At 57.0% G+C, this 12,551-nt stretch overlaps 1 protein-coding gene across 1 annotated transcript; it reads right to left on the reverse strand.

Annotated features, from left to right (window-relative positions):
- Positions 1-769: 769 nt before the first annotated feature.
- On the reverse strand, positions 770-11,629 carry EPHB3 (EPH receptor B3). The gene is made up of 15 exons (XM_029215410.1): positions 11,569-11,629; positions 9,669-10,341; positions 7,180-7,335; positions 6,033-6,383; positions 5,758-5,882; positions 5,436-5,595; positions 5,248-5,356; positions 4,809-4,861; positions 3,644-3,766; positions 3,287-3,534; positions 2,563-2,778; positions 2,302-2,451; positions 2,016-2,209; positions 1,757-1,912; positions 770-1,651 (listed from the first exon to the last, which is right to left on the reverse strand). The coding sequence occupies exons 1-15, from the start codon at positions 11,623-11,625 to the stop codon at positions 1,543-1,545; spliced, it is 2,880 nt and encodes a 959-aa protein (XP_029071243.1). The 5' UTR covers positions 11,626-11,629; the 3' UTR covers positions 770-1,542.
- Positions 11,630-12,551: the final 922 nt, after the last annotated feature.

Consider the following 12,551-nt stretch of genomic DNA (forward strand, 5'->3'; position numbering starts at 1 on the left):
GGGCCTCTGAGCCCCGCGCCCACTCCACCCCCTTTCTCCTTTGACATTTATTTCCAGAAGCTGTTTTCCTAACCCTCTCCCTGGTTCTGGTTATTTATCCTCTGAACCTTTCAAGTGTGCAGGCAGTCTCTGGGTGGGAATCCCAGCCTCGGGCCTCACTTACTGGCTCAGCGACTTTGGGCAAGTTACTTAACCTCTCCCTTTCCTCCTCTGTAAAAAAGAGATAAAAATACTTCCTTCCCTGGCTGGGTTGTTGTGAGATTAAATAAGATCCGCGTATAAATGGAGCGGTTTAGCCCAGTGCCAGGAGCATAGTAATCGTTCAGTAAAGAGGAGCCACACTTCTCCACTGACACTTGCTGAAAGGAGCTGGCCTCTGCATCCGAACACCAGTGGGTTCTCATCCCCTTTGCCCAGGGCCATGTGACCCTGGGAGCTGACCAACTCCCTCTACCCCCAGCCCCCTCAGAGACAATGGGTGTGAAACACCATCCGTAAAACACCTTCCAGACTCCGACAGCCCCTGGGAAGGCCTGGGCCTTAGAAAGAAGGAGCTCTGAGGTAGTTTCCTCTCTACTGTTACTGCCCCACTTCCAAGAAGTTAGATGCAGCAAGGCTGAAGCATAAAAGGGAAGTTGTACTTGGAGAGGCTTGCATCTGGCCTCCCAATGACTCCTGGGAATTCTGAAGGGCTGGTGCTGAGGGACTGTGAACTCGAGGGCATCAGGGAACCCTGCCTTGGGAGGTCGAATGAGAAGGGGCAAAAGAATCATCTTATTGCCTTTATTTCGCTGACGGCCCAGCTGGCCCCACGGCAGGGCAGAGCGCCAAGCTCTCACCCATACTCTCTGTGCAGGCCAGTGCGTACACACACACACACACACACACACACACACACACACATACTCACTCACATCCGACCTCTGGCTCTGAGAGTCAGTCTCTGGGGGGCAAGGGGTTGCTCCTCAGCCTGCCCCTGCCTGCCCTTTTATGACAGCACCAAGGGCGGGGGTGGGGCAGGGCCCTCAGCCCCCAGAACAAGTCCCTGTGCAAACTGGAGGGGCCAGCTGGCTTCGGGATGGGGGTGTCACATTTCCCCATTCCCGGAGTTCCCTCCTCCAGTTCCTGAGGGAGGGACTGCTCTCTGCCCACCTGGGGGTCCAGACCCCTGCCAGGGCTGGGCCCTACGGAACCCAGGTTTATTCCCCACCTGACCACGCCAGGACCTCCAGCACTGAAGAACAGCCAAGTCTGAGGTGGTGGGGATCCCCCACTGGAGAACAGGAAGGCCGGGGCCCCGAGGGGCTTGGGAGGGGTCATCAACCCCCTCTCCTAATCCATCTTCAATATGAAGAGGTTTGGGGCAAACTTCCTGGGGAGGGAGCACAGGCCTGGAGGAGAAGTCCTAGCTTGGGCCTTCCCCAGACTTCCATCTTCTGGGCCACAGCCGAAGGCCAGACATCCCAAAGTCCCGAAGTCCAGCCAGCTGGTCAGAGTCCCTGCACAGTCCTTGGAGGGCACCCATCCAGTGGGAGCTGGGTGTCAGACCTGCACAGGCAGCGTCTGGTTCATCTGCAGCCGCATGTCCTGGATACTGCTGAGGATCTTCTTCTGGTGGCCCGCCAAGGTGACCCCGATCCGGAGCAGGTCTCTGCAGACGGGCCAAGGGCACAGTCAGTCACTCCCCGACTGCCCACCACTCTGGGCCCAGCTCAGGGCCCCCAGCCCTGCCCCTCCAAATGGGAGGCACACTCACTCTGCGGTCATCTGGGCCACCAGGTCAAAGGATGCAAACCCCGCACTGACAAAGCTCTCCTTGTACCGCCCCATCTTGATGGCATCTAGCCAGTCACCAACTGTCGTGAAGGTCGTGTAGTCTGGGACCGTGCGGTCCAGGAGGGGCTGTGACATGCTGTGGGGAGAAGAGAGGGACTTGATGAGTCCTGATGTCAGGGGAAGCAGGGGTGGTGCTGCTGGCTCGGGAGCAGGGCAGGGGCAGAGGCAGAGGAACTGACCCAGACTGGGCACTGGCGATGACCTTAAGGCTGGCGGCGTTGCGGATGAGCTTGTCCAGGGTGTTGACGATCTGGGAGAATTTGGGCCTGAGGTTCCGGTCCCGCACCCAGCAGTCCAGCATGAGCTGGTGCAGTGCTGTGGGGCAGTCCATGGGTGGGGGCAGCCGGTAATCCTGCTCCACGGCATTGATGACCTGAGCCAAGAGCAGGGAACCCTGGAGTAAGCCACCACTCTGCTCCCCAGCCAGTTCCCACCCACCCGAGCGCTCTGGCTGGCCCCACTCACATCCTGGTTGCTCATGTCCCAGTAGGGTCGCTCGCCATAGCTCATGACCTCCCACATGACGATTCCATAGCTCCAGACGTCACTAGCAGAGGTGAACTTCCGATAGGCTATAGCCTCTGGGGCGGTCCAGCGAATGGGGATCTTCCCGCCCTGGTGGGGGGGGCACACGCCCTTCACCCTATGTCTCCGGGCTGATCCCCAGCCCCGAGCCCCTGCCTGGTTGGCCCCGCCCCCAGTCTCCCTCCCGGCGGCTTCCTGTACCAGGGAGCTGGTGTAGGTAGGATCAGAGGGATCATCCTCCAGGAAGCGGGAGAGGCCAAAGTCTGAGACTTTGCAGACCAGGTTGCTATTGACAAGGATGTTGCGGGCAGCCAGGTCTCGGTGCACGTAGTTCATCTCAGACAGGTACTTCATGCCGGCAGCAATGCCCCGCAACATGCCCACCAGCTGGATGACCGTGAACTGTCCGTCGTTGAGCTGGAGGCAACGAGCAGGCTCAAGGGGGTGCCCATTGCCTCCTGCCTGGCCCCAGGCCCACCCGAGACCCTCCTGCCTGCCCGCCTGCCCACCCTCTCCAAGTCCTCCAAGACCATGCCTCGTCTACCCCTCTGACCATGTCCACCGTGCACTGAGAGTAAGGAAGCTGCCCTCCTGTGTGGCCGGCATCTGTATATATCAACCCAATTAACCCCTGTGAGGACCCAAATAACTTACCATTCTCATTTTACAACCAAGGCAGCTGAGACTCAGAGAGGTTAAGTAAAGCCTGAGGTCACACAGGCAGTAGGGGGTGGGCAGAGTCCGGATGAGAACTCTGGTCTTTCTGGCTCTGAAGGCCCAGCTCTTTCCCTGCACCATGCCACCTCAGTAAATGTTTGGACTTGAATAGTGTCTGCCTGACTTGTGGGAGGGGGTGGTTTGCCCAACCTAGCTCTCTGGGGGGTGGGGGGAGGAAGAGGGGGGGGGGCCAGGGGCTGGCTCTTACCCGGAGGAAGGAGTCCAGGGCACAGTTCTCCATGAACTCAGTAAGGATCATGACCGGCCGACTTTTGGTGACCACGCCCTCCAACCGGATTATGTTGGGATGGTCAAACTGACCCATGATGGAGGCCTCGCTGAGGAAGTCCCGCCGCTGCCTCTCTGTGTAGCCCACCTTGAGCGTCTTGATGGCCACAAACACTTCCCGGCGGCCAGGCTGTTTTAGCCGACCCCGGCACACTTCCCCGAACTCCCCTGCAGGGCACAGGGCACAGATAGTAAGCTATTTCTGTACCCAACCACCTCTGCCCTCCCTCGGGGTCACCACCAGCCTCTCCTCCCCACCGTGCCCCAGGGGACTCACCAGCTCCAATAACCTCCTCGATCTTGACACAGGACACATCGATCTCCTTGGCAAACTCCCGCACAGCCTCATTAGGGTCTTCGTAGGTAAAAGGGTCGATATAAACCTTCATTCCAGGAGCAACTAAGGAAGAAAAGGTGGGTGTGAGAGGGGGTGAGATCCTTGAGCTGAGGACAGTGAGGGAACTCTGCGACCCGGGATACTGCCCCAGGCTCTTCCCCCAGACAGGAACACATTCCCAGCCTCTCTGCTAAACCTGCTCCGTATTCCTCTGTTGAAGCCAGAACTTGCCCCTCCCCACCCCGCCACTGTCCTCTTGGTGAGAACTAGTAACCATGACGGCTAGACACCTAGGATTCTTCTTTCTCCCTCATCTCTCATCGTGTCAAAACCTATTTCAGATCCGTCCCTCTCCTCATTCCCACTGCCCCCGACCTTGTCTAGGCCATCAACACTCAGACTACTGCAATAGCCTCCCAGCTGGGCTCTCTGCCTCTAGACTTTGCTCACCAATCTAGCCCACATACCTGTCTTCCTGCAACAATACTTTCATTGTATTGCTCCCCAGCTTGAGAGCCTTTCAGATTACCGGTGGTGCAGTCAAGTCCCAACTCCTCTGCCTGCCTTTCAGGACCCTCCAAGGACTGGCCGCAACTACCCAGCCTGGCTTCCCAGCAGCTGTCAAACCAGCCTTCTCACTGGCCCCCCTGTCGGGCACTCTCCCCACCCCACCCACTACCTTCCAGAGGCTCCTCTAGCCAGGAATGCTCTCCCCCACCTCTCTAAACCCTGCTTATCCCACCTGGCTCAGCTCAGCCCAAGGCTACGTCCTCCAGGAAGCCTTCCTCTTTTCTGAACTCTCACTGCCCTCTGTCCCAGGAACACCCGGCTTAACACTTAATTGTTCTCTCATTGTTTCCTGTGTATACCTATGTCGTCTTTCTTACAAGACTGACTACCCCTGAGGACAGGGGTCACATCTCACTCATCTCTGGGGCTAGCAGGCGTGAGGTAGGGGCTCAGGAAGTGGCACTTAATTGGAAGCAGGAGGGGGCAGCCAGGGCAGGAGTTAAAGGAATAAAGTCCCAGACAGGGAAAGGGGTGTCTCCAAGCCCTGCAGGGATGAAGGGAGCTTTGGGAGGTTGGGATGAGGAAGGAAACTCACTGTATTGCTGCAGCTTCTCCGTGTACTCTGAATCAGAGCTGTGCCGCTGCTTCCTGGAGGGGCAGGGTGGAGGGTAGGCATGAGACAAGTCCGCAGCTCCTTCCCTTCAGGGGACCCTTGGGCTCACAGGAGGGGCAGAGAGCATAGGGGACCACCCAGTGCCTGGTGCTATGGTCAGTGGCTACAGCTGCCACTGGGTCTCCGGGCAAGAGGCTCAGTGGACTTGGTCCCTGAGGGAATCTGCCAGTAGATTCAGGGGACAGGGAGGGGACAAGACGAGGACATAGGCATGGACTGGAGAGAGGCTTTCCGACAAGGATAGCCTGGGCCTAGGAAGGCTGTGGTTCTAGGTCTGACGTGGGTGATGGTTCACCTATGTGGCGAGAGGGTTCTAGGGCACTAAAGGGAGGCTCAAGTCAGCCCCTGGGCCTGGGAGTACCTGAGGCAGACGACAGCAATGACCACAACAGCTACCACGAAGACAAGCCCAGCTGTGGCAGAGCCCACAATGAGGGGGAGCTGCTCCTGGAGCTGCTGGGCACCAGAGCCTAGAGACAGGGAGGGACAGGTGAGTGGTGGGGTGGAAAGTGCGGACAGGGGCAGGGACAGGTGTGTGGCGGTGTGTACCTCTCTCACTTGTGGTATCAAACTCAGCCGGGTGGCTGTACTGCCCATAGCCAGCTACGGTGCGGGCGCGGACCTGGACCACGTAGCGGGCGTCAGGCCGCAGCCCGTCCAGCTGCACGGAGTTCTTCTGGCTGGTCACTGTGGAGGCGATGCCCTCACTCTGCAATACCAGGAGGAAGGCTGTGTCTCAGTGGGCCCTGACGCCCATCGGCCCCTGCCCACCCCCCACTCAGTACCCAAGGCTTTGCTCTCAAGGGCCCCTGGCACTATCTGGGGAAATCTTCTTGTCCCAAGGCTTCCTCCTGCCCCTGGAGGCTCTGACCTTCTCAAAGTACTTCATCTCGTAGTCCAGGATGACTCCGTTGGGCCGCTCTGGGGGCGCCCAGGACAAGGTCAGGCTGCTTCCGGAGCTGCTGTGCAGGTGTAGTGTTGGCACTTCAGACGGGGCTAGGGGAAGAGCGGGGGGCTCATCACGGGCCCTGGCACCCTTCCCAAGCACCCAGTTCCCCTGGGACCCCCGATGATCTGTGCCGCAGGCAACCCCAGCTCTATGTGGGGAGATGACCCAGGCCCTACCCTCCTGTGTGCCCTCCTCACCAGCCTGGTTGGTGGTGATATTCACAGCCGCGTAGCGGGGGGGCAAAGGGCTCTTGCCCGAGACACCGTTGACGGCCTGCACCTCAAAGGTGTAACGCGTGTGGGCCAACAGATGGCTGATGTGGACCCGGCGTTCTGTGAGGCCCAACTGCCGAGGCACAAACTCCACGTTGTCATCACAGCGTGAGCAGGTCATGGTGCCCCCGGCCCCAAGGCCCCCATGGCACTTCTTGCAGATGACATTGTATAGGAGGTCGTCCCGGCCACCCAGGTCCCGGGGCTCACTCCACTCGAGGATCAGCGAGGTCTCATTCACATTGGAGATCACACCCCGGGGCGGAGACGGCACCGCTGTGGGAATGGTGGAAGAAGAGGACAGTGAGCTAGGGCCCTAGGACCACCGTCTGTCCAGAGTTCCTGCACACTCCAAGCTGCTTCCTACCTCCTTGCCTTTGCCTCTGCTTTAATAAGCGGAATACCTTTCCTACACTTCTTCACTGGGCACACACCTATTTATTTGGCCTTTAAGGCTCAACTTGAGAGGTCACCTCCTCTTGGAAACCTTCCTTGATTCATTCTCTTCCCGTCCTCTGCATTCCTGTAACAATTCCTGGGCATCCCTCCAGCCCAGCACTTAGCACATTATATGGTCATTATCTGTTTCCACATCTGTTTCTCCCACCAGGTTGCAAGCTCCTAGAACAGTGACTGTATCTTTTCCTCCACATCCCTGGCGCCTGGCAATTCCTGGCACTAAAGGCTGAAGCAGGGAAGAAGCAGGACACCAGGCTGCCCCAGGGTTGTGAGGTCCCCTCTCTGGTTAGAGTTGGGCCAAAAGAATAGCAGTTCTAGACAGAGGAAAGAGTAATGGACTAGAGGGTCCTAGCCAGTTTCTGATACCCAGCGAGGAGCTAACAAATGCTTATTAAATGTTGGTGCAAGGGCTAAGCCTTTCAGCTCACCTGGATTCTGGCTCAGGGCCAGTCACTTCCTACCTGTGCCATGTTGAACACAACATCTAAGCCCCCTGAGCGTCAGTTATCCTATCTGGAAAGTGGAGCTATTCACAGAGACTGTTTGGGCACCCCCGGGCTGGCCCGCAGAGGGAAGGCCTGGAGTGGGAGAGTATGAGGACGCGCTCACTCACTGGTACAGGCACTGTCTGCGGAGTCAGAGTCTGCGCGGTAGAAGTTACTGTGGCAGGTGCAGATGCTGGAGGCTGGCGAGGTGGTGCGGCTGTTGGGCGGGCAGGGCAGGCAGGGCCCCTCTCCCTGCTTTGCCTTGTAGCTCCCAGGCGGACAGGCTGGGGGGGAGAAGAGGATGGACGTCTCACCTCTATCCCTGCAGACACCAACCCGCCACACCTCTGTGGGAATCTGGCCCTTCCCAAGCACAGGTCGCGGTCCCCCACCTCCCAGACTGCGGGGGCCGTGCTGGTACTGCCTAAGTCCAGCTGCAGCTACAAAAGGCCCTTTTGCCCCGTGGAAACCCCATGTCAGCGGACTCCTCCCCGCCCCTGCCCCGACCCCGACCCCCAACTCTGGGGCCTCACGGACGAAGACGTCAGCTCCATCACCCGGACAGCCTGGACTTGTCGAGGCAGGGATGAGAGGGAGGAGGAAGAGGAGGGAGGGGGACGGGAAGAGACCATTAGTGGGCTGGCAGCAGCCTCTACTCTGCTGGGGTGCCCCACCCCTCCCTGAAGCTCGAGGATAATTATTCCTGAAGATCCGGAAGAACGCCCCAAAACAGCCAGGAGGTGGGGCCTCTGAGTTTCACAGCCAGCCTCTCTCCCCACCCAGCCAAGAGCAGGGCAGCAGCTCCTTTCTGCCCTGGGGCAGGGGTGGGTGCTGAGGAGGGGTGAGAAAAGGAGAGAAAGAAAGCAGGCAGGAAGGCTGGGGTCACCTGGAGTTCAGAGGCCTCAAAGCATCCACGAGGGGAACCCCAATCCCCAAAGGGAGCCCAGAGCTCGGTGCCTGAACACCCCTTCAGAGCCTCTATTTGGGCCTGGCTCTGGAGAGTCCCCATATCTACGACGGCCATATAATTTATTATTCAAACTGCACTATTTTGAGAGTGAAAGCGGGCACTAGTAATAATCACGTTAGCATGACAGGCATAAACCAGGACTGCCCTGGACACACTAAAGCATATGGTCATCCTGCCCATATACAAACTGCCTTTGGAGAGGTCGTCCGGGGTGTTGGGTCTGTGCCCTTCTCTGGGGTTTAATCTCCCTCGACTAAGGTGATATTCCATCCCAGCTCTTTTGAGCCACTGGGAGAGGGGGCAGGGGCCAGGCCAGCCTGGTTGCTACGGGAACCATAGTGCATTTCCTGCTAGGGACCTGCAAAGTGTTAGCCGCTCTTCAGGTTGTCAGGCTCATCACCCCCACCCCTTTCTCCACTTAGGAGGAGGAAGTCTGGGGGCAGGTTCCCATAGAGAAGTGGAGAGGAGCAGGGCAAGGCACTGTTCACCTTCCCACAACAGCACCCGACACTGGGCCTCACAGCCAGGTTGGGCCTCCAGCCCCCTTACACTGAGGGTTGTGCTAACAGCCAGCTCCCACCCCTAGTAGCTTCAGGTTGCAAGTGCCAGGTGGGAGAACAGGGCAGAGGGGACAGAAGACAAGGCCCTCAGCACCTTGGCCTGCATGGTACAGCACTGGATGAGGCTGCAGTCCCAGCTCCCACATTCCCAGCTATGAGGCCTAGAGTGCAGAACCTCTCTGGGCCTTCTTACTGGCTAATCAGGAGGCGCAGCTGGAATCTACCTCACAAAGTTGTGGTAAGCCTCAGATGAGAGAACCTCTCGTGAACGGGTGTTATAGCTGGAAAATCTAGCACACCGTGAGATCTTATGAGTCTCGGCAAGCCACCCAAGACAGGCCTCCTAACCTCCTCGTATATGAAACCAGGACCAAACAACCCTTGTCCCCCATGCATCCCAGGGCTCCCAAGAGTCACAGCTAACACTTACATGGTGCTGTGCTTCCCCACGTCCCAGGCACTGTTCCAAGGGCTGCCATGCACTGATTCAGTTAAGCCCCACTACAACTCCACGAAGGAATCACCATTAATGTCCCCATTTTGCACATGAGGAAACCGGGGCTCAAAGAGTTAAATAACTTGCCCAAGGTCTCACAGATGGTAAGTGGCAGAGTCAGGACTCAGGACTTCAGAGACTGGGCCCCTAACCTCTGTGCTATAAATACTGCTTCTCAAGAGGCAGATGAGACCCCTCAGGTTAAACGGCCAATCACGAGGTGCCTGCAGCTCTGGGTCCCACCTAATACTTGCAGGGTGAAACGTAAACGTGGCACTGGACAAACGGGCATCTCTGCTGGCCTCCCGAGACTCTGAGCACGTTCTTCAGCTGCCTCCTTGTCAAGGATTCTCCATGTCTTCCTTCCTCTCTCTTTAGTTTCATTTTTTTCTCCTGGTATTCTGGTGTCTCTCCTCATTTTCTCTCATCTCCCTCCTTGCACCATGTTTTCTGCACCTGATACCCCTCCTCCCTTTCCTCCCTCTGCCCCAGACCTAAGGCCAGACCCCCCTGTCTGGCAGGTAGGAAGCAGTGGGTAGGGGGCAGCGGGCGGCTGTGGCCCAGACCCTCCCCAGGCCAGTCCCCACTCACGGCGGCACTGGGACTCCTTGGCGGCTGGCTCGTGGCCGGTGGCACAGGTGCAGGCACCCACAGGCACCATCCACTCCCCGTCACCGTTGCAGTAGAGCTTGAGGGGTACCGACACCTCCACGGCATTGGCGATGCAGGTGCCAGGGGCAATGACCAGTGAGGTGGGCTCAGCCCCAGTGAGGGTCTCGGGGAAGAGCGCAAAGCCTGCGGTGGTGGATGCGCACTTCTTGTAGAAGGCTCGCACGGAGATGAGCGACATGCAGGCGCCCTGGTCCTGGAAGGCCAAGTAGAAGCCGGCCTTGGAGAGCGGACCGAAGCTGCGCACCTTGGTGTTGACACGGCCGGCATCGAGCCGCGAGAAGCTCTCATCGGGCGCGATGGTGTCCACCTTCACGTAGGGGTTCTCCATCCAGAAGGGGGAGGAGGCCGAGGCCACGTCGCTGTCAGCCTCATAGTAGAAGAGGTTGAAGGTCTCCTTGCAGGAGCCAGGGATGTTGGGGATGCTGTTGCAGTCACGCACAGTGAACTTGAGCTCCACGTAGACCCGCTGCACGTCCTGCCGCCAGATGAACCCTGTGCGAAGCCAGTTGTTCTGGCTTGACTCGCGCACGTTACACACCTGGTACGTGCGGATGGGGTTCATGGCCTCGTCATAGCCGCTCACCTCTTCCCACTGTGCAAGTGAAAAAGACAGAGAGTAAGCACCGGCATTTGCCGGGTGCTTATCACATGCCCAGATCTGCTATATTTACTTCACAGAGATGCTTCCATGGTGTAGGGGTTGAGCACACAGACTACGTGGGCTCAAATCCCAGTTCTCTGCTTGTGGTGTGACTACAGGTAAGTCACTTAACCTCCCTGTGCCCCCACTTCCCCATCTGTAACATGGTAAGAAGAAGATGTATAAGGAATAAATGACTTTAAATGACTACAGCACTTAGAATGGGGCACTTGGTAAGTACTATGTGAGAATTAGCTATAATGTTTATTATCTTTATGCCTCAATTTCATTGTCTATAAAGTGGGACTGATTGCAAGTAAATGAGGCTGTGAGGAATTAAATCAGTTTAATATATGTAATGGGCTTGCACCAATGCCTGGTACAGATAGAGCAAGCATTCAGTAAACTTTGGTTATCACTATTACCATCACATTTAACCTTCACAGCTCCTTAATAAGGTATTGGGCTGGCCAGAAAGTTCGTTCAGCTTTTTCCGTAACATCTCACGGAAAAACCCAAACAAACTTCTTGGCCTATCCAATACATCTGTTGTCCCCACTCCAGAGGAGAGGAAGTCAAGACTCACAAAGGCAGGGACTTGCCCAAGGTCACAGAGTCAGGTCTGGTGACTAAGGGCCTATAATATCACCCAAATCCAGTGTTCCAGAACTTAGTGCAGTTGTGAAGGACATCTAGGGAGGCTAATTAGAACACTTTAGAGACGTCAGGACTACAGGAATGTAACAGTCAAGAAATGGAGGCCCAGAAAGGCAAACTGTCTTGCTCAAGGTCACACAGCAAGTCAGAGACCTGGAACCAAGGTTTCCTTGTTCCCAAGCACCCAGGAAGGAGGGAGATGGGCAGAACAGACATGCAAAGGGACGTCAGGCAGGAGAGGGATGGAAATAGGCTGAAGACAGGCTGGGGGGTGGGCAGAGGGAGAAGGAGCCAAAGGTGGTGTGTATGGGGGAGGGGGGACAGAAGCAGGCTGAAGAGTCAGAGATGAAAACACTCACAGAAATGGACCATCGGGCAAAGGAGGAAGGTGACAGATGAAGAGGACGGGGATGCCGCAAGAGGGGGAACTGACAAGCAGTGGGCAGAGGCAGCCCTTCTTGAGCCCTGCTGCAGGGGTTAATTGGCAACCAACACTCAGGAGAAATGGTGGGGAAGTCTTACCCCACTTTCTGGATGAGATGTCCATGCCAACTCAGACGTCACCCATTTTGTATCCATGAGGGTCTCTGGGGGAGCAAAAGGAGAAAAAAGGTCAGGGGCCAAGTTTAGGATGAAGAGAAAGAGGAGGTTGCCCAGGAAAGGCCAGGACGCCAGACATTGATTCCCACCAGGTACTCCCACCCCATCCCCAAGTTCCCCAAACCCTCAGCTCCCCTGTCCCAGAGGAGACCCTGCAGCCACCCCCAGAGATGTCATAGCCCCAAAGATGTCTTGTCCGGCCAGCTGGGAGTGAGTGTCAGCTGCTGACCCCAGGTCTGGGTTAATGAGGCAGAAGCCAGGGCCAGTTCACACACCTACAGGCTCTGCTAATCTCCACACAAAGGGGCTGGCAGGGCCTTTATCCTGGAACAAAGGGCCGTGTGCTTCAGACCCTGTTGCTCAGGCCTCCCCTGACTCCACTCCCAGCACAAAGGCCCAGCTCCACACACGCCCAGGGGAAGGGAAGAGCAGTCACAGGCCAGAGCCCACTCTCACCCAGCCTCCCACAGACCATCTCTGGAGGACAGGACAGGAATGCTCTTTGAGGACGGGGTGAGGGCCACCAAGGCCCAGGCTAGTTCCTCTAGTGCTGGTTCAGCTCTTCCTGCAATCCTTGGATAAAAGTACTGTTGGCGCACCTCTCTCACAGGTGAGGAAACTGATGCCCACATACAGTACATATAGGGCGTAAGGTAAGACTGTTAGGACTTGAGGTGAAAACTTGAAAGGTGACTCAAATTCAGGTCTATCTGATTCCACAACTAACCCCTTAACCAGGGCACTCTGACTGCAATATGCCCCTCTGTAAAGGGGGAACAGAGAAAACCTGGAAAGCTCCTGTGTATACTTTAAGTCCCAACCAAGATGTCATGTCCTCCAGGAAGCCTTCCCTGAACCACCAAGTCAGGGTTGGATGCCTTCCTCTATGCATCCAGGGCCAGGTG

This window comes from Monodon monoceros, unplaced genomic scaffold, assembly GCF_005190385.1.
Source record: "Monodon monoceros isolate NGI ecotype Baffin Bay Population unplaced genomic scaffold, NGI_Narwhal_1 Super_Scaffold_11, whole genome shotgun sequence".
Taxonomy (NCBI): domain Eukaryota; kingdom Metazoa; phylum Chordata; class Mammalia; order Artiodactyla; family Monodontidae; genus Monodon; species Monodon monoceros.